Genomic DNA, 26027 nt, shown 5'->3' on the forward strand with positions numbered 1-26027 from the left:
GGGCTCTGTATAAACCCTGTACAAGCAAGGCACTTCATCATTCCACGGCGTAGTTTGTCTGTCTGTAAAATGGGAGAAATAATAGCAGCTCTCATGAGGTTGGCAGGAGGCTCCTATAAGATTGTGTTTGGTGAGCCTGGCCCAGGACCTTGATAGACATCAGCTGCTCTCAGGATTGCCTTTCTGAGTCAATGTTCTGTCCACCTCACTACATTATGAAAATTCCCAGCTTCCCTCTGCCTCTCTCGGAAGCAAGTAAGACCTTGCTGAGAGACCCTCCTGGGGCCATATGGTAGCTTTTCCTCTCTTCCCTCCATTTACCCAAAAGTATCTTAGAGGCTACAGTATAGACTTCTTGCTTTGTGGATCAGAAATATGAACTCTGGACAATACTCAGAGGAGTGTGGTTTCAATTACTTAGAATAGCCAAGGACAGCATGTGCACTGACACTCCAAAAGCTATAGCACCTGTTACCTCTTTTCAAGACCACGGGGAACGGGAGGTACTAGACTTGGAGGGGATGTGGCCACAAGTAGGGAGACACGAGTAGATTGTCAGCGAGCCAGGCATTTCAGTCATTGGGAAAGAGCTCCAGGGCAGGAACCAGGGTTCCCTGAAAATCCTGTGTTTTGTTCTGGGATAGTCTCAGAGGGAGAGCAGACAGTGTTATCCAAAGCCTATTTCACAGGACAGTCATTATGCGGATGCTAAGAGGGATTTTTTTTTTTTAAATCCCTCCCCAAATGTTGTACAGTTTCCTAGAACTGGAAAGCAGGTGAAATAGCTTTAAACAAATTTCCTTCTTGCGGAACTTCTGGGAGCCTTCAATCCACTAACATCAACTGAAACTCTCCAAGTGGGTGAAGACTGGAATATACTACACAGTTTTAAAAACGTGTTTGGTGCTAGCATCCCCTGTGCTTTTTAGAAGGCATTCTACTGGTTGGCATAATGTGGAACGTGACTCAGAACATGAAGGTAAATAGTAGATATGTGTGGGGACGCAGGGAGGCCAAGTGATTGGTGGATGATGGTGTACTTGCAAATGTGGTATGAGCACTAGGAAAACAAGGCTTAAGGCAGAAGGTAAGGATGAGGTGAACACATGGAAGGTTCTCTGAGCTCCCGGAAGAGATCTGGTGAGGAACAAAGGCTCAGGAGATTCCATTATGCTAACTGAATGCCTGCATTGTTGCCTCCGATTTGGGCCACCCAGCCTTTTCTTTTCTCTCCTGCTAATCACAAATAAAGATATCCTAGTTAGCTGGCGGCACATGAATTCCAAACAGAAAAAGAAATTCCTGGCAGTGATGATTTTGAAGTGCCACTAAAGGTTTCTGAGATGGAGATATCTGGATGAATTTTCCAACCTGCCGTCCTGGCTGCACACGCTCTCTGGGTCTCTTACAACCCTATGGTTCTGAGAAGAGCAATCCCGAAACCCAGGCTTTTAGCCAACTTCTCTAAACATGAAAAAGACACCTCTCCTACTGTTGGAAACAGAAAATAGTGCAATCCTCCTTGACCTGAGTGAATTTGTCCTGATAAATAGCTACGTCTCCAATAATGCAGTGCTGAATGGTGGACAATTTATTCCTTAGTTTCCAGACACCTCACAAGCAAGATTACTGTGTTAAAAGCCTGCTCTCTTATTTTGAAATATATTTGGGGCCACGAGAATGGCATGTTCGTTTCATTCGTGAGTCATTCGAAGGCAGGTGCTCCCCACCTCTCTATCCACCCCTCTGCAGAGCGGCACTTTTGCTGTCTCTATTTAGAAGATCAATCCCCAGTTCTGAGACCTGCTGCTGATGGGTGCCTTTTACAGAGTCATTAACCAAGTCATGGGGAAGTGTGAAGGGCCTGACAAATGTAGTCACGACCAGAACCCTTCATCTTCCCGATGAGTCCACTCTGAATCTCCCTGAGGCTCTGGGTCGGGCCGGATGGGGGTCAGAGAGCAGGACTGTGCCTCAGTGGTGGCTCACCTCAGCCTTGGCACCCTTCTTGAAATCTTGCCTTTTGTAAGAAAAGGTCCCCTGGGAGCTGGCTGCTTTTTATGGTTTCAGAACCAGAGGTTCTGAGAAAAGGCCTTGTGGTGGGGGGGAGTGGGGGGGAAGGCAAATAAAGTCAGAATAAAGGAAAATAAACAGCTGGAGGGAAGGCTCCGTCTTAGGTTTCTTATCTTAAAATTTTTATATTTCTCCTTTGGCTTCCTCTGAGAGCTGTGAAGACATGTCAGTCAAACTGACAGTATGTTGGAAGAGGAATATGAGGGAGAAGGCGGGGAAGCAGGGGGACACATGGAAAAGAAAAAAAGAAAAAAAAAAAAGGCCCAGGCCAAAGAAAATGAATTAGAGCAAAGATGCTTTGGAAACAACTGCCAGGTCAGATGGGTGTGATCAAAGGTTTACTGATGCTGTGTGGGGAAAAAAATCATTAAGAAAGGCCAGAACAAGACAGTCGATTCCAACCAGAGCCACAAATAAAACACATTCAAAGCAGTGCCATGGGGTAGTCTTTCTGCTACAGCCGGTGAAATAAAAAAACAAGCCGATGATAGTTGGAAACACCAACCACGGAACAAAAGGAGATACTGATGTGAAGGAAAACAGTGCTTCTTACCCAGTTCAGTTATCATTAGAATGTGCGTCCCACTGTTTTTTTCCTGATTGACTGATACCAAAGGCAACTTGCCAGGTTTAGCTAATTGGATACAGCATTTAAGGGTTGGGGAAAGGGAGTGGAGGAAAGTACAGAAAAAGAAGAGAGTGAGGGAATAACAGAGGAAACATTGTAACGTAAAGAGACCCAGCACCTTAGGTGGTTAGTATTGTCTTGGGGGGAAGGCACCACTCAGCAGTTTTGTAAATTCACAAATGGTAGGAAAAACTGTCACAGCCAGGTTAAAAGTTGGGTTCCACTGGCCAATAATCATGGCCCTCCAAACCCCATCCTACTTTAGGCCAGAGTGACATTCACTGAAAATGACCTTTAGCTGAGAAGTTCAACCAGATAGATTAAATGGAGGGTTATTACACATTAGCCCAACGCCTCCACCCAGTTCTCAAAATGGGTTTGGCTTAGTCCTGAGGCTTTGTACCTCAGTGGGAGGGCTCTGATTGTAGGAGCTGTCTTGAGGTGCTTCCAATGAAAATCACCAGGCAGAGTCCATGGATTATGCCTTTCCTCCTTTCCTCCTCCTTCCCTAATTTATGCCCCAATCTCAAATCCGTCATCTCAAGCTGCTTTGAGAATAGTGACCAGCACGAAGGAAACTGTCTATTCTTCTCAGAGGAAAGATAGATCAGTTTTCCTTTTGGTAATCTGTCACATTGCTACTCATACCTTTCTCCACCTCCCCCCAAACAAGCCCTACTAGAGCCTACTCTGCTGAAGGAGCTAAGAAAAAGGACAACTTCCTCATATCCTACATGGTTGGAAAAGAGAACAAAAAAATCTACCCAAAGCTGTCTTTCACCCCTACCTAGTTCAGTGATGATAGGGATGTTGACCCCAGTCGTGATGGATGGTTGGCGTAACATCCCGTGCACTGGGCTGTTATCTGGAGAGGATCTGTCCATTCCTGGAGGTGTGAACCCTAGTGAAAAAGAAAGAGAAGGAAGAAAAGTCAGAGACATGGAAAGCTTGGGAATAATATGAATATTATGTATATACATAATAAAAAAAGTAGCTTATGTTTTATTTACAGGTCAACAATTAGCACTCCCAGGATAAGCTCTGATGTGTGGCTTTCATGAAGCACAAAGTAGGAGGCCATTATAAATAATTCTAACCTGCCTTATAGTTCCCGAAAAATGAGTCTCTACACCAATTACTGATCTTGCTCATAGATTTTTGTTCCCCTCTCCCTCTAGGCAGACACGAAGACTGTACTCTGTGCTTCTGTGTGACACAGGAGATGCTTTGGCCCATGAAAAGTGAACAGAACAATGTACACCATCACTTCTGTTACAAATATTTGACTTGACTTTCTGCCTCTTTTTCCAGACTGTGGCAACCATGGGAATACGGGTTACTATGGAGATGAAGGCTGGGCAGCAGCCCTGGACAGTAACCTAGACCCAAAAGCATTTGGAGTGAGTGAAAAGTGATCTGTGTTGCTTTAAGACACCAGGGTTTGTGTGGTTGTTGTTACCACAGCATAACCTAACCTATCCTGACTATTATCTTAAACCAACTGATTACTTATTCTCTTGCCAGTGAGTGACTCAAGCCAGGGTTTTTGATAGGTTCTGGCCAAAGGGAAATGGGAGGAAATTTGTCGGGGACTTTTAGGAAGTGTTTCTTTGCTATTAAAAAGAGTCACATACAAAGAGATTTTCTTTTAATTCACTAGACATTGCTCTGGTATCTGTAGTGCCTAGAACTATGGCGGCCATCTTGCAACAAGGATGGGCACCAGTTGAGGACCAACTAAATGACATTGGCTGAACTGAATGATGGACAGCCTTAATGATAGAAAGAAATATCCTTGAGTTCCCAAATTAACCAGCCCTACAGCCAAAACCAATTGACCTCAGGATTCTTACTACGTGAGACTTTATACACAGTATATACAAATGAGATTTTAATATACAATATGATAATGAGATTATGTATATATTTTATATATAATAATTATATATAATATTTATGTGTATATATATATGCATACACACATATATATATGTGTATATATATATATATATATATATATATATATACATATATATATATAAAATTTCTTATGGTAAAATATCCTGAGGTAGGGTAGATTGGTTTTGTACATACACTCACACACACACACACACACACAATTTAAGATCCTGACTTTCTTATAACATTTTCTTTTCTTTAGTTTACTTCATTGTAAGAATATAGTACATAAGACACATAACATACCAAATGTAGGTTAATCGATTATTTATGCTATCAGTAAGGCTTTCAGTCAACAATAGGCTATTAGTAGTTAAGTTTTTGGGGACTCCTAAGTTACACAGGATTTTCAACTGTGCAGGAGGGCTGGCACCCCTAAACTTCCTTCATTGTTCAAAGGTCAATTGTACATATTTTTTCCTTTTTGTTTAAGCCAAAAATGAGGGATTTGGTTTTGTTTTGTTTTTACTTGCAGCTGAAATCATCCTGACTGCTACATATGCCACGAGCTTATAGTGGACCCTTGAACCTCCCAGCGTGCCTAACACAGACTTCATAAGGGAAACATGGGCACAGTAAATTGGAAAGTAGCCTACTTGGTTTCTGATTTTTGCAGTTTGAGCTTCTCAGACCCAAATCCCAAGTACATACAAGAATGAGCCTGGCCTAACCATAAGTTCAAATTTAGTGAGGGTGAGAAATCATCCCAGCTAGGCTTAATGGCTGCCTCTTTAAGGATGTGCATAGAGACCTATAAACCTGAGACATTTATTTACCTCAATATATTCATTTGGTGAAAATTAATTTTATCAAGTAAAACACCTGGTAAGTGGTACCAAGAGCTCCATGCTGGTTGTTGAGACCCAATCTCCTCCCCAACCTTATAGGACAGGCAGATAGACGTTCACATTTTTTTTGGTTTCTCTTCTTTGCCCTTGGTGGATTGGCTATACAGACTTATCAATGAATTAGGGACTTACAGATACAGAGTCACTTGCTAAGTTCCCAAGGACAAAATTCCAAAAAGATTGTGTGGCAAGATGCCCAACTTAGTCCCCAGGAACATAGCAAGGTTGGATTCACTCTGGTTTATGGTATGTGTGAAGCTCTATCTATCAGGAATGAAATGACAGGTGCTCAATAATTGCCTGTTGTTTTGGAGGTGCATAATGCATGAAATGCCAGAAAAATATGAAAGGGTTTTTTCCTATTTTCTGCTCGCTCGTGTATAAATTTTACACTATGGAATGCCATACTTTCAGAAGGGAAAAAAAAAGTTTTATTTACTCTTCATTCTCTGATTGCACTTAATTTTATTCTCTGTGTTGATAGACTGTGCACAGGGGAAGTAATTTCAAGTGACAATGCAGTGTCCGTCTTTCTAAACTTTGGAATGCGTGTTTTTCAGCCAACCACATCACCGAGAACATGCATTTTAAAGGCTAGCTGTTTTCTTCCCCAGAATAGCGACGGGGAAAACTAAACTGTTTTCATCAGAAGTTTCATTCAAAAGCATGAAAAACTGCAAGTGGCAGCTGTGCGGATTCAGTGGATGTGACGTTTTTGAATTTCTTCAACTTGACAAGTAAACACTTTAAATCGGTAATGCTATATGCATAATACATGGCCTGTATTTTGACATCCATCATCAAATGCTGACTTGAGAAAATACGGGTTTGTACGTCAAGGAAGAGCACCCATAAAACAGGGAGAAATGCAGGTCACACGGTATTAGGAAAACTGTATTTCATTACAGAACCCGCAACAAGCCAAAGCATCCTTTTATTCTATCTTATTTAAAGATTCCATTTTCAGCTGTGAAAAGACTCAACTCCTTTGCATGAAACCTTCATTTAGAAATGACATGCTTGCCTCATAGGCCTATTCCATTTTGCTTTCATATTCCATTTTCCCCTTCAGTCGCCAAGCCTGGTTCCATCAGCATCTGCAACTGACAAACTATGGTGGGTGTCCAAAGACATCTCTCCATTAAAAGTCCTTCTCTCTCCTATGCACAACCCCAAGAACAGGGTGCTTTTGTTGGCCAGAAAACTTCAGCAACGATACTGCCTCTTTTTCTTTTGCTAGTTTTCTAGCCACACATTTTTGAAAGCAAAAAGCAAAGACAAAAGAAACAGATTTCATCTTTTTCCTGTTCCTTTCCTGTAGAGTTGTGTTGAAGATAAACAGAATTCATTAACATTGTTCTCTCAGAGGTCCTAATATGGGAAAATTGTGGTTTGAAATGGCAGGACTGACCCAGATTCCCTAAATGACCTTGGAGAAAAGAGTAACTCAGGCACCTTCCTTCAGAAGAGATGAGGCAATCCGGCCCTTAATGACATTTGATGGCATCTACCCCATTCATCATAGCAGCAGTTGATAAAGGGACAGGTCCAAATTGTGTCCGCGTTTCTTGATTGTCTTGCTCCCCACCATTACTGTTTGCTGCAGTGGATACATCTTTGGTTGAACTTGAAGTCTCTCTCCATAAAACACTGCTCCAGTTATGCATGTGAACGTGCTGGCACATGGAACCTACTCCAGGGATCATAATCTACACCTGGAGAAGAGTGAAACTGGCAAACTCTCCTTTCATTAGTTAAACTAACACTTGCAAAATTAATTTTAGAAACCAGCACTTATTTTGCCAGAAGAGGTGACTGAGAATATTGGCATCAGAGAGATAGGATGAGAAGTTCTCAACCAGGAAAGGATTCGAGTTCAATCACCTACGGCCCATGCTCTTACCAAGATGGTCTTCTGATTCTTTAGATGTGCCCCCATCCTCTCTGTTAAGCATGGCCACAAGAGGCAAGTTTGAGGCTACACATGACTTCCAAAGATTACCCGATCTCCTAAAATTGAAGGCCCTTCCCCATTCTAATCCTCAGGGCCAGATGTAAGGGCCTTATGTCACCTTTCCATTCTTTTGGCGTTAGGCATAAATGGGACCAACATTGCCCCTCTGCTAAACATGCTCACTTCACATGCTGTATGAGAACTTTAGGCCAGAGACTGGGTTTTCCATCTTTTTAAAACTTTCCCAGATCAAGCCATACAGAGAAAGACAGATACCATATGTGTTCACTCTTAGGCGGATTCTGAGAAACTTAACAGGAGCCCATGGGGGAGGGGAAGGAAAAAAAAAAAGAGGTTAGAGTGGGAGAGAGCCAAAGCATAAGAGACTCTTAAAAACTGAGAACAAACTGAGGGTTGATGGGGGGGAAGGGAGGGGAGGGTAGGTGATGGGCATTGAAGAGGGCATCTTTTGGGATGAGCACTGGGTGTTGTATGGAAACCAATTTGACAATAAATTTCATATATTAAAAAAAATAAATAAATAAAACTTTCCCAGATCGTCTTTGGAATTCCTGGCCTGTGGACAAGAAACAGTGTGGAATAGTTAAAGGTATGGACTTTGAAGTCAGATGTCTTGGGTTCAAGTACTGACTCATCTACTTATGAGCCACATAACTGTGAGCATAGCTCTGACTCTCTGTAAGACTCTGTTTCATTGTATATGCACTGGAAGTGTTTCCTACATAGGGCAATTAGAAGGATAAAATGAAATAGTGTATTAAAAACATTTAGTATAATGTCTAGTATAAAGCAAGTACTCAAACACTGGACAACTGATGTTACTGTTTCACTGGGTACACAATAAATATTTGTGGATAGGTGCAGCATCCATTGCCACTTGTTCCCTATGGATAAAGAATTGAGGAAGCTTTTGACATATTTTCTAGAAAGAATTTTCACATAGAGAAAACCATAGAAAAGTAATGGGAAGGCAATAAGCAGTGTGAATACATTTTGGTAGAAATAATCAGATGAATTCAGTGATAAAAATGAATTCCAATATAGCTAAGGAATGAAGATTTTGTGTATGGATGGTTAGGATTTTTTTATTTTTTATTTAAAAAAAAATTTTTGTTAACGTTTATTCATTTTTGAGAGACAGAGCATGAGTGGGGGAGGGGCAGAGAGAGAGGGAGACACAGAATCTGAAGCAGGCTCCAGGTTCTGAGCTGTCAGCACAGAACTCGACGCGGGGCTCCAACTCACAAACTGTGAGATCATGACCTGAACCGAAGTCGGATGATCAACCAACTGAGCCACCCAGGCACCCTGGTTAGGATTTTTTTTAAGTATGGGGAAAACTGGGGGCTAGTTGATAAGAAAGACTAGGAAAGTTTCTTAACTCCTTATAGCAACTGTAGAATCTCTCTGGAGACTTCTTTTTCCAGATGTAATCTCCCACTTATTTTTTATTTATGTTTATATATTTTTTCGTTTTAGAGAGAGAGAACACAAGCAGGAGTGAGGGGCAGAGGGAGACAGAAAGAGGGAAGAGAGAGAGAGAGAGAGAGAGAGAGAGAGAGAGAGAGAGAGAATCTTAATCAGGCTCCACACTCATCATGGAGCTCCACACAGGGCTCGATCCCATGACCCTGGGATCATGACAGGAGTCAGATGCTCAACCAACTGAGCCATCCAGGTGCCCCTCCCACTTTTATTAATTATTTAGGGAAATAAACTCCTCTCTTGAGTTCCAAGGCTCCTAAAATGGCTTTTGCTACTCTCTGCTTTCTTTTCCAGTATTTGTGTTCCTAACCATATGTGCTACTGTTACGTTCAGATGAACAGAATCAGCAGCGTGTGATGTTCTTTTCATGTTACTAATTATTCCAGGAGCTGGCAGCACTCAGCCCCTGCCAGGGAAGTTATCTTAAGTAATTTAAGTGACATTTAGTTAAATTAGACAAGGCCATTTCAGTTAGGGTGGCTTCCAGTTAAAGAATTTAACAAACATCTGGGCTATTCCTAAGAAGTTCAAGAAGAAGAGACAGAAAGGGGATAAAAAGGAGATCACCCAGGTGTCATTTTAAAAATCAATTGTTTTGGGTACCTGCTGCATGCATGCATCTATGTGCAGCATCCAAGAGACGCCATGTGGTTGTAGGGGAAAAAAAAAAAAAGCTGTGGCTCAGACAAGATCTACCATAGGGAATGCTAGAAATGGGTGGGATTCCAGGATAATGCAGAGGTGAGTGCATTAGAAAATGAGAAAAGACTCAACATCACTGTCTACATGGAACTCAAAACAAAGTTCTAGATTTAGACTGATTAAGATAACTAGGCATGAAGAAAATAAGTTTCAAAAGAACCTCAAGAAAAAAAAAGCCAACATTTGAGTGCTTACTATATTCTAAACTCTATTCATGGAGTAACTTTAGTTCTCAAAACCATCTTGTGTAGATAAAACTATTTGGCAGACGAAGAAACTGAAGCACAGACAAGGTAAGTCATCAGCCCTGGGGCACATATCTAGGAATTAGCAGATCTCACATTTGCACCCAAGGGAATTGAAATGAAATGCCATGACTCACAATATGTGTTACAGCTGCACTAAGAGCTTTTCATGGGCCACCTCATTTATTCCTCTGAACAACCCTATGAATGTAGGCACCGTTAACATCCCCATTTTGTAGATAAGGAAAATAAGATTCAGAACAGTCCAAGAACTTCCTCAAACACAACCAGTTAAGAAATGGAGGCTCTGGGAGTTGAGCCAGGCAGTCTGACATCACAGCCCATGGATAACCATGCCCATGTTGCCTTCTCCCTGTGTGAGATGCTCCCTCCTTCTCAGGGGCTGATCCAGGCAGGTAAGTTGGAGGCCCGAGCCAGTCCTACTCTTTTGCTGTTTTCACTTTTAAACAATAGCAGATAACAACTGGGACCCATTGTAGTTATGCTTAACTTGCTTTGGTACAGTAGCATGCACAATTCGGTACATATAATAAATGCTTTATTACAGTCCTTTTCCATGGGGGAAAACACAAAGTACTTTCTAAATCTCCCCTAGTTAAATCCCCAAGCCTTTCCAGGGAGAGAGAGATGGAAATTCTTATCAATCACCTCCCCTAGAATAGATGGGAGAAATGAAGGTAAGTGCCTCTCCCGCCCCCATAGATTTAACATAAAGGAATTGGTTCAAATGGTGGGCCAAATTATCTTTTATTGTGTGCATATAAATGATGGTTAGAAATCCATATGCTACGTTAAACTAGGGAAATAAATTAGGCCAAGTCATCTAGGTTTGCTGAGACAGGTATTCAATATGAAGTTGTAAAAGGAAAAGATCACCGTTAAAAATGATCTATAAAGACATGTTAAAATCAAGAGAAACATCTCATATTACATCATCTATGAGATGAATTAAATTTCCTGTTAATGCCAGGCAAAAAAAAAAAAAAAAGAAAAAAAAATCCCAAAGTGAAATGTCAGATGAAGTGAAGATCAATAAAAATATTTTGATAAGTAAATGCAACAATGCTATTTAACACATGATTGGCAACTGTTGAAACATAAATTATCCAAATTTCCCATTGCTGCTTATGGGAAAATTATGCAGATTAGAACTTGATTAGGCTTATATCATGAGACTCAATTTGGACTTTTAATCTATTAAGCTCCAATAAATGAGGCATCTGAATAGCTCCCCTGAGCAAGAACAGTAATAGCCACAGCAGTGATTTTGCAGGATGTATTCCAACAAATTCTTCAGCAGCTGAAGTCAAGAAAATTCCACCTACAGAAGCACAATTGCTTTCTAACTTGTAGGGGGAAAACCTACATGCCTAGGCTTGATTCGGAAGATAGATTTTTGGAAAAGTCTGCAAGAGCAACCTGTCCAGAGAAAGCCTCAGTTTAACCTTGCAACAGGGTTTCCCACAAAGTTGGAGTCCTAGAGTCATGAAGGCCAGGCAGCTGACCAGTGCTGACTCAATAAAAAACAATGATTTACTAAGGCGGCATCTTCTGACCCTGTCCGAAGGGTACTCCCACCCTTACTTTGCGCTTCGGAGCCTGAGGTGTGCTAGCGCGAGACAGGGCGCTGGAGGGCAATGTTGGGAAGCTGCGGGGATGGGGGGGAAATTTCAACCCAAAACTCACGTGCTTGGAGTCGATTGGGTCTCCTTTGCCTCTTTACAATTCACTCTATGCTAGAGATTCAAGAGCTTTAGAAATCCTCTAGTCAATCTCTCCATTTCAGAGATGAAGAAACCAAGGCTCAGAGCAAAGAAGTTACTGTGCCCAAGGTCACAGAACCCAGTTGGTGGCAGAAGAAGGACAGTTGATTATCTGCTCTCTTCCAAGTCCTTCTCCACATAAGGAACCCATTCCACAGTGTTTGGTGGGGAGAGGGAGAGGGCAACCCTGTCCCCAGCCTGGCACAGAAGTGACAACATGAAGCCAGACAGTGTGACTTCACAGGGTCAGCAGGATGTGAAGCCAGACAGTGTGACATCACAGGCCCATCATCCTGGGCACACAGCTGGTTTAAGATGAACCTGTCCCCTGAGCTGAGGCCAAGCCATGTTCTCCCCATCTCTCCCTGATGTAAAAGATGTTAAAGATGTTGTGGTTGCAAAGCCAGAAGGAGGTAAGTATGGGGCTGTGGGTGACCATTTAGCCCACCATGGGGCAAATGAGTCAAGAGGGGAAGAGGATGAGACAGAGTTCTGACATCACTCAAGCTCATGGGCTCACATGTCTGAAGCCATGGGCACCTCAGTTCTATGACTCCCTTTTTATTTAAGCCTTTTTGAGTTGAACCTCTATGTTTTCCAACCAAAATGCTCCAAATGGTACAGTACCCAAATATCTGTTTGCATGGTGAAATAGCTCATGCATGTCTGATGTTGTATTAAAACAAATGGTTGTATCTTTCTTTATTCAAGCTTTCCTTTTCACTTCCAGTGACCAAGCACAAGACGTGGGTCAGCATCACCCTCCATTTCCTCTATTCACAGTAAGTGACATTGATATTTTTAACAGTACTTTTTTCTAGAGACCGTATTCAATGAATGCCTTGGGCAGTTGGCTCACCCATTGTGTAAAATACCTCACTTTTTTTAGAGTTTGTGTTTTGGGTCTGAATCAAACCAAAGCAGACTAAACCAACCAACCAACCAACCAACCAACCCACGTTCTCATAGCTGTTTGCTCATTAAGTTTCATTACGCAATTTCTTTTTAAAATAAGCCTAAAGAGCTTACTGTTTCCAGTATCTATCTCTTAAAGGAAAGAGGGAAGGAAGGAAGGAAGGTAGGAAGGAAGGAAGGGAGGGAGGGAGGGAGGGAAGGAGGGAGGGAGGAGGGAAGTAGAGAGGGAGGGGAAAAAATTAGTCACAACTCAAACACAACTAAGACCACAGATTTGGAAATAAATCTAAGATTCATATGGTCTAATGTCTTCACTTGCCCCTGAGCTCATAGTGTCAGAGTGAATTTTCCACAACTTCTCAATTGCTTTTTACCCTCTCTGAATTCATCTTACAACTTAAAAATAAGACTAACTTTGGCGATACGAATCAAATGAGCTAAAATTTTATGTGCCCTTTGGCCTAAGCAATTTCACTTCTAAAAATATGCACATACAGCCATAATTTCTTCACATTAAAGATCTGGTTACAACAGTCTTCATTTGTGGTTATTAAGTAACAATGTTAAGTTGAAAACAATAGGCATGTTCAGTATTAGGAAACTGATTATGAGAAGTATGATCCACTAAACATGAAGCAGAAAAATATTTACTAACATAGAAAATGGTCATGGTAAAATATTTGTGGAAAAACACAGGTCATATACTAATATATACGATCCCTTTTTGAGGGGGAAATATTCATATCTACAGAAGCAAGACTAGTATGTCAATACTAGTATGTCCAAGTGGTAAAGTATGAAGAATGTGTGTTTTCTTCTTTTTGCTTAGATGTAGTTGCTAAAGTTTCTTAAATGAACATATTTTATTTGTGCAATGAGAAAACATGATCAATTGATAATTATCAAAATTATAGATTGATAAAAGAAAAGAGCTTGAAACCTTAAAACTTCATGTGATCTTTATGAGTTGAGAGCAGCTGGTTGGATATGGTAGATGGACTCATCCTGTTGAGCGACACAGATCCTAAATGTTATTTTTGAGATCCTCAGTTTGAGGAAATGGAGGTTCTGGGGTGGAAATAACAAGTTGAAGTTTACACATTAAAAAGCGAGTCTTCGGGGCGCCTGGGTGGCGCAGTCGGTTAAGCGTCCGGCTTCAGCCAGGTCACGATCTCACGGTCCGTGAGTTCGAGCCCCGCGTCAGGCTCTGGGCTGATGGCTTGGAGCCTGGAGCCTGTTTCCGATTCTGTGTCTCCCTCTCTCCCTGTCCCTCCCCCGTTCATGCTCTGTCTCTCTCTGTCCCAAAAATAAATAAATAAAAACGTTGAAAAAAAAAATTTAAAAAAAAATAAAAAGCGAGTCTTCAAGGATCCCATTTTCTGCTATGCCAACCTCCAATCACTTTACAAGAGCCACTCAAACTCAGAGAAAGGAAGGCTAATACTCACGGGGCTCTAAAGAGCACGGGACTCATGGTCAAGGGGAGGAACAGTCAGAACTGGTTTCCAACACAGAGGAAACTGTGTTTCCAACACAGTGGCACCTGATGATTCTCATCCCTGCTCCCACCAAGGCTCACTCACTTCAGAAATGCCGTCTCCTCTCTTCTCTCCCAATCCAGCTCCCACCCCTCCTTCACCTCCTCCAGGGAGCCTGCCTTGACTAACTTCTCTCCCCCCTTCAGATACTTCCTAAAGATGCCTTTTCGGTACTTTTCCCATTTTCTTTACTTATTATTTTAAACTGAGCAAATAAATCACTAGTAATTATGAACTAATCACTACATTCTAATGTTTAAATGTTTTTTAAGTGTCTTCAATGTGTCCTATTTTTAGTCTTCCTACTTATCGGATTCTTCATTTGGATATGGCATGGACTATGTCAGCCTTTTCTTTATTACTATTATTAATTCCTAATTCCTATTCTGGACCCTCCCTCTTTGCTGCCACCACATTAGGTCAAAGGCTGTTTTGCCACTAATATAGGGTTCCCTCTTTCATGCCGGATCCTGTTTCCAGTAAACGAGACGTGTGCTATGCCAGGGAAAAGGTAGACGTATACATTGTGAGACAGTGATATGCAGCGGATACTAATAAAACACACAGAAACCTCCCCTGTGTTTTCTCATTTTGTTTCCATTACATCAATTTTTTTCTCCCCCTTTTGTGAGCATTAATCAAAGAAATGCAAAGAGCTCATTAAAGTGATAGATTGACTGAAAATGTAACCACCTTTACATTATAAACAGTTTCTTTATGTTCTCAATGCTATGGGCTTTGTTTTTCAGCATTTGTCATGTAGTTCAAGTGTCCGTTTACTTTTAAAACACCAAATGCCAAATGGGCCCCAGTTGTTTGGTTTAATGGGAACCAATGGCCAGCATAGCAAAAACCAGAGCTAGGAAATCACAGGCAAACTAAAACATCCGTATCTTAAGAGCACAGAAAATTAAGGAGCTGTAAGAGATGGCTTTGCCAAGTGATCCAAGGCAACACAGTTCAGGAAAAGCAGAATCCCATCTCCGGCAACTTTCTCTGTCAGAGACAGCTGTCTCTGAAAGGTTCTCAAGACAGGACGCCTGGCCTGAGAGAACAGCCCATGTTCTAAACATTTGAAAGTCCTTTAAAAGAAAGCACAGTAAACTTTTTTCTTTTAAGTTTTAAAGGCTTTCCTGCATACATGTTCAGGCTGGCAGATGAATATTTAACTAGGATCAGGTATTCCCAATCCACACCAATCTTCACTAAAGAAGATGTTGATTGGTGCTAATTTGATTTTGAAAAGTCATTTACACCATGATCAATATCCCTTGACCATAATCTGAAATGAACCATAACGCTGTGGTTGAAAACTTGAATTCTGGAGCTAGACTGCGTTCGTGTGAGTGCTACCTTGTTCAGTTTCTAGTTTGTGATTTGGGGAAATTTTCTTAAATTCTGCGTCTCAGTCTGTTCATCTGTAAAGTGGGAGAGTAGTACGTCATGAAGATTAAATAAGTTAAATAATACAGGTAAATTGCTTACAAGAGTGCCTGGAACAGAGTAAGCACTTTATGAATACTAACTTTGATGATGATGATGATGATGATGATGATGATGATGATGAATGTTGTCAACAATAGATTGGTAATGCTGACAAAGAAATGGACAGGGAATCAAAGGTCAATCCTTAACTCCCTATGAGAACTTAGAAGGACTCAGTGTTTTATCTAAACTCGGTTTTCCCTTCTGTAAATTGGAGACAGATAAGGCAATGCCCAATCCCTTCTGGTTCTCAAAAACTATCATCCTAATTCTGAGGGCACTGTATATGACAATGGAACCATGATAACTCTGGGTTTAATCCCTTGGTATTCAGGAATGACTGCAGAGTCATTCATGGGTTTTTTAAAAAATGTTTTTATTCGGTTTTGAGAAAGAGAGAGCAGAGGAGGGGCAGAGAGAGAGGGAGACAGAGGATCTGAAGCAGATTCTGTGCTGTCAGCAGAGATCCTGATATGGGGCTCAAACTCATGAACCATGAGATCATGACCTGAGCTGAAGTTGGACACTTAACAGACTGAGCCACCAGGCACCCCCATGGGGTTGTTTTTTTAAGGATGCGGAAGACATGAGCCTTTTCTTCCAGTATCCTAGCACACAGTCCGTTAGCAACAAACATACTGACAGATGCATATAAGAGACACACACTAAGTGCACCATGAGAACCCTGCCACTTGCACATCACAATTCACAACATGACATCATATCCTCTTTCAGGAGTAACCCAGAAGGCACGATCTTCCAATCAGGAGCCCTGCATCCACTCCACTCAGTAACAGACAATCCGGTTCATCTCCTGCTCTGTGATTATAGTTATAACAACTGCTCTGGTCCTCAGTTTCTTCACCTGGGAAATGGGGATGACTCTAAGGTCCTTTTTAGCTCCAAGGTTTAGGTCTCTTTCATGACCCCAAATTTTAAAAGTAAGTGTGTACAGACAGAATAAACAAGCAAGGAGAATCAAGAGGATCTCTTTTCAGAGGCTCTGGTACAGAAACTGCCTTTCAGTTGTATTTTATACCTTTGCCCGGAGAATGAAATTGCAGTGCTCAAACCAATGAGAAGGATGTACTTTCTCCAAAGTTGCTATAATGGCCAAAAAGGCCATAAATAACCATTTATTAAACAAACAGTATGGGCTAAAGGAAGAGAAACCGCCACAATTAGGCTCCTGGGGCCTGCAGGCATGGTACGAAACAGTGGGACTCTCTCATAATCCCAGCAATATGTTACCAGTTGTTCCATTTTCTTGAAGTTATCTTCATAATCAAGATGCTATCCCAGCCATTGTGGGCTTTAGAACTATTTTTAATTTTAATTTAAAGAGCAATTAAAGAAAGACAATGGATACTCTGGATAATAAAGTAAGTGATTAGCAGCATGCAAATGACAAAGGCTTAATGATAATATGGTTCTAGTCTCCAAAGGGCTTGTCAAGAGAAAGCCCTTTCTACATGTGGTTGTTCAGCTAATGCGTCTCAACCCACAATTACAACATTGCTGACACCATTAACCAGTGAAACAACATCACTTCGCGAAATCCTTGTTGTCTCATTAAAATGGAAAGGGTCAGGTAATTTACCAGCGTTGTATGTCTAGTTTTGTTGTTGGTAATTAGCAAACATTACCCAGCATGGACTCCCACTGGGAACTGGAGAAACTTTGTGAAATATTAAAGAGGAAAGTCTTTATATTTCACTAGAAAATTGAAACGAGATGCAGTGATATTCTCCCTGTCACTCTCTTGCGTTTAGGAGAAGGAAGGAGCAAGCTGGAAGGAATTCTTTAACTTAAGGAGAAATGTTCAGAAAGCACTGGGAAGTCACTATTGAAATCAATACCCTGAATCAGGCTGTATCCTGGCCGACAGGGTTTACAAAAGGGGGTGGGTTGGGAGGACAGGAAAATTGCAAACTACATCTTTATTGCTCTTACTTAGGTTTTTTTGAATTAATCTCCTTGAAATAGAGGAAAGGGGCTATAAAAAGTTTTCTCTTTGGAAGGCTTTGTAATTTAAATAAGCACCAGAATTGTTTATTCAAAGTTATTTATATATATATTTTTTTAAATGCAGAGATTGAGGAAATATATCCCAGTGCCCTGACTTCCTGCCTTTCTGCCTCTTTAATGAAAGCCTCTGTAGACACTGGAACTGAGACCCCACCCGAAATGTGGCCACACTTGGTGTGTTGTCAGGACGCAGAATGGTATCTTATTCTTTAAATGGAACTTTTGGAACATAAAACACATTCCAATAAATGTGAACAGAAAATTATGAATTCATTAAACTACTTTGGTATCTTGCGCTATATATAATATTTATATTCCGACTACTGTAAAATATGCTTTAATATCTTTAGGCAGCTATAAGGGCTTAAATATTTATAAAATGGCTAAAGATAAAGTATGGCCCTTTTATTCCTACATACAGATGATGTAAGGCGTGCAATCAAAGACAATAACACTCTCTGCCCATTTGTCATCTTAAAGGAGCCGATCAGTGCGCCATCCCTCGTGTGCCATCTACATAAGAGTTGTTGCCGACACAGGCAACTCCAGAGGAGTTTGCGCCTTAAAAACTACCTAGAGTGCTATACTTCACAGAAAACAGGGCTTTCTGAAAATGGAGACAAAACAATAAATTTGCAGGCAAAACAGCTCCAAGAGGGGCTTCAAAATACTGCCGTATTTATCTCTGGGACATCTGGGAACAGGAAGCATTTTGATTTAATATTTCATAACATAGAGGCAATTGCTTCCTTGCATGGTATATAATTAATGCTCATAAAAAGAAGACTTTAGAAAAAAAAAAGTCTATGGTATCCTAAATGCAAATATAAATAAATAAATAAATAAATAAATAAATAAATAAAATGAGACACACACCTGGACTTCTCTTAGAAATATGGAACAGCCTCATGTAATCCAATACAAAGAAAGCCACCCTGAATTCACAATCACCTGGGGACCCATTAAAAGTAGGTTTATAGATTAAGTTTGAAACTTCAACCATGACGTTCCCATTATTTAGTCTCCTTCTCTGTCATTATACCCAGGGGTTTGATTGATTTTCAGAGTTCTTCCATTTCCTATACTGCTGATTAAGCATCCCGAAAACTACCTGCACCTACCTGCCTTGACCTCTCCCATGCACATTCCCCTGGTCTATTTTCCCCACTCCTTGCTGACCAGGACGGTGTATATTTGGGAACCACCTGGAAGTTCACGAGTCAAAGTTCATTTCTCCCATAGTTCCTATTTTTATAATGTCCATGATATGCCTTCCAAACTTCTCCGCAAGCAACCCTGGGAGGCTGCCAGTTCCATGGACATGGAAGCTTACTGAACTAGCAGTCCCATGTGAGAATCACGGACGGTTACCTTGAGTCAAGAGGCTCAGTCTGTACTTCTCAATGCAGGCTGCACCTTGGAATCTCTGATGCCTGCATCCTATGTCTAGAGTCTGGTGCAATCGCTCTGGGATGTGGCTTGAGTGACGTTTGAGAGCTCCTGGTTGATTGCAATGTGAAGCTAAGGTGGAAAACCCATTAGGCTAGGTAACTTGTTACCTCCATATGCAAATATTGCTGCATAAACTCTGGGGAGGTAAAGGAAGGGGCAAAGAGAAGATCCATCATTTTATTAGGCACTTAAAGGGATCCAAGACCCCTTCCCCAATTAAAAACTCAAAGTTCCTCAGATCTTCTGGCTGAGAGCCAAAATTAGTTTTTTTGAGGTGAAAAGAGGCCAAGGGGCAATGATAGGTCTAACCCATCATCTAGTCGGAGCAGTATGGGCCCTACTCTGACAGTAGCAACTCTGGATAGTTTCATTTTACCAGAACCTCAGTGAGCTGAGACCTAGCCTCTCTGCTTCATAGAGAAGCCCCATCATGTGGCGCCATACTAGCCTGTCTATGGGGGAAAAATCTCAGTGGTCACTGTCAATGTGTCCCAGTTTTTCCTCAACTCCTCTGTAGGCTTTTGTAAATCTACTGTCCCTGGATTTCTCACCTCCCAAAGGTGTGTTTTGTCTTCTACGTGTTATTTATTGACAAGCACAATCAATAGCTATTCTGGCTGCTAGGTACAAAGGGATAATTCTTCTCCTGCTATTTGTTATCTTGGGGGAGCAAAGGAAAGAAAATAGTAAAACTCTCCAAAAATAATAGTAATAAATGTAGCTGATGTTGCGTGATCTCTTACTACATCTCAGTTACTAAGTGTTTTATATCCATTCATTCAGGGCTGCCATGTGTGGTTGTGAAGGACGTGGTTTGTGACCCTATTTAATTGTGTCATATATTGAAAAAAAAAATTGTGTCATCACTCTGACAGCCCCATTTGTGACTCGCCACCATGAATTAGAGTGACAAAACCCATCTGCTGAATTCTCCCTGCCCAGGTATTAGGGCGACATGGGCTAGTCTGCTGCTAAAAGGAGTGCCCATCTCCACGTGGCCAGTAAAGCTCTAAGGAACCATTCAAAGCTCCCTGGAGCAGAAAGTAGAGATGGTTTCTGCCCTTCGTTAAACTTTGGAGGTCTCAATCCTACAGCCTCCTTAGGCCTTGGGCTGGTATTGTGCAACACTACCTGTAGTGAGGCCAATGCAAGGTTGAGGATCAGGAGCTATTAGTAAAGGTTCAAGGATTGGGGTGATTTACTAGAGAACGTTTGGACAAGCCTGACAAGTTCAACATCTTGGATCTTTGTAGCCCTTGCCTACTGCTCAGCAGTCAAAGGAATGGAGAGTGACTGAAGCCTGGGAGGAAAGTATGTGGTTTTTAACAAAGTTTCGAGCTGCTTTGTCTCATTTGAGGGCAAACGAAGATAGGGCAGGCTGCAAACAACAGATATTAGGAGTATTCATTCATTTGTTCACTCCACAAACCTCTACAAGCATCTAGTAGGTGGGAGGTGCTGTGCTAAGCATTTAAATGCATTTCTGACAGTTGGCGGGAGTGGGGAGATCAATAAGGTGATAGACCAGGCCATTCTTTTGAGGTCCCACCCAAATTAACAGTGACCTCACCTACCTCCTTTCCTCTGACGCCCTGAGACCATGAAGGCCCCTCTGTTCTATCATCAGCAGACAGATAGCTAAGTGCCCCTGCCTGAACTACACTTGGCCTTTCTTGTTTATGTGCCTTCTCTCACTCAGCCTCAGCCTCTTCCACCTGCCCGTAGCCCCTTTACTTATGATAATCATACCTATTTTCACATTGAACTTCACTTATTCTGGAGCCCCTGCCCCCAACCACTGCAGCCCAAAACGGCCCCTGGCTTCTCTTAACACACTGTGTGGTGACATCCCTGTGGCTCTTATAGCTGGTAGAAACTCTTTACTGGGGATATGTAACAAGATGCTCAGTGACTGCTTTTCTAGAATTTTCTAGAATGACTGCTTTTCTGGAATGATTTCCACCAGAACATTCCATGAAGTTTGACTGAAATACTTAAGGACCATCCACACTCCTAAATACTCTATAAATCCAGAACTAAGGTCATTTATAGATCAGTGTTTCTTTGCAAGGCCATTTTTAAGACAAGAAATAAAGGTTTTAGGACTTCATATGAGTTTTTTGGTTATACATAGATGGATTAAAACAAAACTCCCTTGGATGGTTGGTTAGGCTCATCTACCGGCTTGGGGCACGCACGTTATCTTTACAGCATATGGATTAAACTCATGCCTCAGAAAATTACAAATGACTCACACCATGCCTTTTACAAGCTATTCTGGAATGATGCAGGCCCCATATCGTTAAATATGTGTATTCAAGTTGTGCCATACAACTTATTTTATATGTCTGTGTCATTTCTGTCTATGGATCCCATTAGCTCCGTGACAGCATGACCATGGAAAGAGTGGGGACACTAATCTCAGCCATGGGGTATAAACCAAAGTAATGCTCAGGAAAAGAACTCTTGATGGACCCATCTTTATCCAGAATCTCATCTGGGGCCTTAGAGAGTCCACGGGATGACAAGACTTCTTTTACTTTTCTTTGATTATACAGTCACACTTTCCTCCCAAAGGACAATTTATCTGGACCATTTTCTGAGTGTAACACACCATGTGAAATCCTAGGCTTTGGGGGCTAGAGTGGTCTGTTTATTCTCATCTACTGCCTTTTACGGAAACTTCCACCTGGAGAGTGAGATGAATCGATAAAACCTGGAAATATTTTGTAAGTGTCTGGACAACAGAGAGCAATATCAGGGGTCTCTAACTTTCCACCTTTGTTCTGACAGCTCCAAAAGCAAATCTATAATAACAGGGAAAAAGCTGCAACAATTAAACTGCTCACAGAGGCAGGCTAAGCAGAGTTCTTGATATTTCTCTCAACTCTACTCCTGTTTATTTAGCTATTGTAGCAAGGAAGACCAGAACCAAGAGAATCCCAGTGTCTCTGATTGCTGAGGGGAGGAGGGCCAGGGACCTACAAAATGTGGGTGCACAGAATAAGAATGCTAAAAAGACCCTTGAGTCTCTGGGTGCAAAGAGACATTTAGCATGCCCGGGGATGCTTCCATGACCGTTAAAAGCAGACGTACAGATTGAGGCCTGTTCTCATGAGAATAACACTTATTCTCTTCTATGGGGCTGACTGAGGCGGTAAGAAAAGCACAGGCTTTGGAATCACACAATTTGGGCATCAACTCCACGTGCCCTTGACGCACTATGAGACTGTGGGGAAGCTGCTGAAGTTTCCTCGGCCTTAGTTTTCTCATCTGTAAAATGGAGATAGATGACCTCCGCCTTAACAGGTCATCAGGAAGAGTAAATGAGATAGTGTATATGAGTGTGCCTGGTGCATGACTCAACTGAAAAAAAGAGGGCCTACAATTTTTAAAAAGAGGCATTAACTACACACGCAGGTTTTAAGGAGTAAAGCCTGATGTGAGGACGATGAGTTCAGCCCAAACCCAGCACCACCCCACATCTGTTTTCTGTCTCCGAAGCTAAGATTTTCCTTCACTGCAGTTGTCCCAAGCTGGGCACAACCTGAGAGAGGAACTCAATCTGCTCTGCATGTAGTCGAAAGGAAAACGTTATTTTGTCCGTTTTTATTTTTAATCCCCCACATCCACTCCCCAAGGAAGAGCCCCATCTAGGGAAGGCCTACACACCACCACCGGGTGAGCAAAGAGTCCAGGCGTTCCCATCTCTTGTTACAGCCATTCTTGTTTTTTTTGTGTGTCCTCGTTTTTGTCGCTGGGAATCTATTACCAGAATAGTAAATGGCGGTCTTCAGAGGATCTCTCATGTGGTAAAATATGCTGTGTAGGAAAAATTCTCCCAAGTTGAAGTCATTTCGAAGAAAGCAGCTGCAGATGCTGCTTTGCTGTAATACATGTGCACTCCTGTGCTGAGATTAGTCTTGTAATGTCCGCCACAGAAACATAACGGGGCAGGCCCCTTTCTGTACTCGAGACCTGCTCGAGCCCTAAGCCAGATTTTCTTTATTGGTTAGTAAGCTCTTTTAATGAAATGTACTACTCTTATTATAGAGGACTCAAAATAAGATCTAAATCACAAACCAATAAAAGAAAATTATTGGGCTGGGTATCTAAAGTTACTACCTAGAGGCTATTCCAGTGTGGTATTTATAAATCTCGAAACAGTTAAGTATAATTGTCTTTCTGGTTTGGGGGACTGAAGCCAACCGCAGTTTCAGTTACAACCGAAGACAAATATTTTAGCACAGAGCTTTGTTCATTCGGCGGGTAGAGAGAAATGGCTTCTCCCCGCCCCCACCCCCCACCCCAACCCTTTCAGAATTGAGAGACCATATTGTGGCAATGAATGTCATATGGGAGCAGCTGAAAAAAAAATGCTTCTCTGGTTTCAGGAAGGGAGAATGTGTGTAAGGATATGTGCATAGGTATGTTTGGGATTGGGGCGGGGAGGTGTGTGGCCTGGGTGTGCAGGGGTGAGGCAGGGAGGACAAAAAGGGGAAACACTGGGAGGACAGAAGTTGAGGGTGACATGGGAATTGAAGATGGGGTGGTCCGTCAGATTAACGGAAAAGCCAGATGTGCACTGCTTACCGCACTGCAACTTACACACAGAGACAGTGCCATTCTGGAAGGATGTGGAAGCTTCCACCAAAAGACCCGTTATAACCCCAATTCTACCAAACGCCATAGCTCTCTCTCTGGAGTAACAATGTAGATCATCAAAAACACAGATCCCCATGTAATAAACATAAAAAGCATACCAAAGACCCTCAGTTATGAAGGACCAAAGAACTCATCTGGTTTGACGTCCCTCTCATCACAAAGATCAGGTCAGTACCTTTCCCTTGACAAATGGACCTGTGGCGACAGAATGCTCAGTACATTTTTAGGCAGCCCATTCTATTCTGGAAATGTCTTCCTTATGCAGGGCTAAAATCTGTTTCTCCTTAATCATTAGCCATCGGCCGTGGTTTTTCCAGTGGAGAAGGTAAAATGGCCCTTTCAGTCCCCTAACCCCCCACTCCCTTAACTGCTTGGCAAGGGATAGGCTGTCCTAGTGCTTCCCCATTCTGACCATCTCCTTGGCTGCATTCTCGAGTTGGTTAGTTTTTCCCCTCAAATCTTCATAGCTCCTGACACACTCACTCTCAGACCGACCAGGATGAAACAATCACTACTCAAAATAAATTACACTTCCATCAGCCAGGTTTATGCAACCCGTCTTCAGTGATTATTTGAAACTGAACGCCCAGTGGACTTCATTACATTCCATCCTGTGGGTTTTGTCCCGAAGTTCTAGTTTAGGAAGGTCCTTTTGAATCCTGACCCTTTGAATCCTGCCATAATTTAGAGGTCCTAACCCACATAGCCTCCCCCAAAGATAAAAGACAAGTCACATTTTCTTCTCTGGAACAGGAAAAGAAATCTCAGACTTTAGGATATGCCCTATGCCCCCAATTAATGCTGTCTCTCTAAGAACCTTGGCCATTCTTCTAAAGAAAAAGGTCATTCCCTACTTGAGGCTCTTAACTTTTGTTGAAATGCAGTCAAGGGAGAGCATCTGCTTATGTGTGGACATCATTTAGTGTCACCGTGGCTGAGGGTCACGGAGGGCTGGAGGTCTGGGTGTGTGTGTGTGTGTGTGTGCCCACATGCATGTGTGCTGGTGTGCGTACACATACATGCTTGTGTGTCTATTGGAGTGTTTGCGTGAGCCATTATACATTTTTTAACTTGTAGCTATAAAGAGGCACAGAATATAGAAAAATAAATTTAGAGGGGTGAAGAAAAGCAGGCAGGGGACATTCATTTCGGGTTTGTGACATATGTTTCTCCATCCCTTGGGAAGTTGGGAGCCCAGCTCAGCTTGTGGTTCCTTGGCTTCTACAAATGTTCCTCTCTGCCCTTTCTAAGGTGCTTCTCATCCTTCTGCTTTTCACATTTCTTTCCTCATACCTCTCTCCAAGGTTCTACTCCACTGATAGAGAATGAGCCATGGGGTAGACTTTTAGCTGTGACCCTCTCCTGAATGCAGGACTTTATTTCCACCCATCTGCATTTCATGGTCACCTGGATTTTCTGCCAAGTCTACATGGAAATGAACCATGGCTAGAACCCAACACTACCAATACCACTTTCTCCCGCTGCCAGGCCCTGCCTGCTGAGGCCACTTCCTATGAGCTCATCACTATCCTCTGTCACTGAGAAGGAAGCTGACAATCACGTCATCTGTTTTACGTCTACTATGTCTCACAGTAAAATAGTCTCCCTTTCTGTTTCCAGCTCAAGGTTCCTGATCTCCTGGATAACCACAGTTCCTACCCAGACCCCTGCATTCTCTTCTTTCCCACTCCAAACAATGCTTCACAGGCTGCCAGATCAATCGCCCTGAAGCTCAGGTCTGATCCCATCACTCTCTTGCTCTGAAACCTGCTGTAGCTCCCCAGTGCCTACTGAATAATTATAGCTTCATAACTCAAAATTAAAAAAAAAAAAATCCCTCAGTGCCTAACCCACATTTCTGCCTCAGGCCTCCCTGCTGTCTTACACATACCCTGTTTTCTAGCCAAACTGTACTCATCACTGTCCCTCGAACACATCTCCATGCATTCTTGCCCCTTACTTCAATTCTTTTCTCTGACTGCAGCCAGCTCTATTTGGTTCCACCAGCTGAAATCCTACTCATTTTTTCAAAGTGTCTCTCAAACCCACTCTCTTCTTCCTTTTTCTCTTCCTGTCCCATATTTGCCTCCATGGACTGTAATTCTTTCCTGGTAATATACCAGCATTCAGAAGCAGTTGCACATTTGCATTGGAGGTTGCAAGGACAGGGAATGTGCTTCACGCATCCCTGTCTCTCTAACAGTGTCTGCCATGCACAGTCCGAGCACACAACAGGTGCTTAAT

General features: G+C 42.0%; 1 protein-coding gene across 39 annotated transcripts in view; it reads right to left on the reverse strand.

Annotated features, from left to right (window-relative positions):
- Positions 1-26027, reverse strand: part of KCNMA1 (potassium calcium-activated channel subfamily M alpha 1) — a 736361-nt gene that overhangs the window by 36663 nt on the left and 673671 nt on the right. For 20 of the 39 annotated variants that reach the window (XM_040485502.1, XM_040485501.1, XM_040485522.1 and 17 more), the window contains one exon: positions 3489-3602. In XM_040485502.1, the coding sequence (XP_040341436.1) occupies positions 3489-3602 (114 nt within the window). Of the gene's footprint in view, positions 1-2626; positions 2708-3488; positions 3603-26027 lie in introns of all 39 variants that reach the window. The other 19 variants (XM_040485497.1, XM_040485500.1, XM_040485499.1 and 16 more) reach the window with 1 other exon arrangement.

The sequence above is a fragment of the Herpailurus yagouaroundi genome, unplaced genomic scaffold, assembly GCF_014898765.1.
Source record: "Herpailurus yagouaroundi ecotype Mexico unplaced genomic scaffold, PumYag 163, whole genome shotgun sequence".
Classification (NCBI taxonomy): domain Eukaryota; kingdom Metazoa; phylum Chordata; class Mammalia; order Carnivora; family Felidae; genus Herpailurus; species Herpailurus yagouaroundi.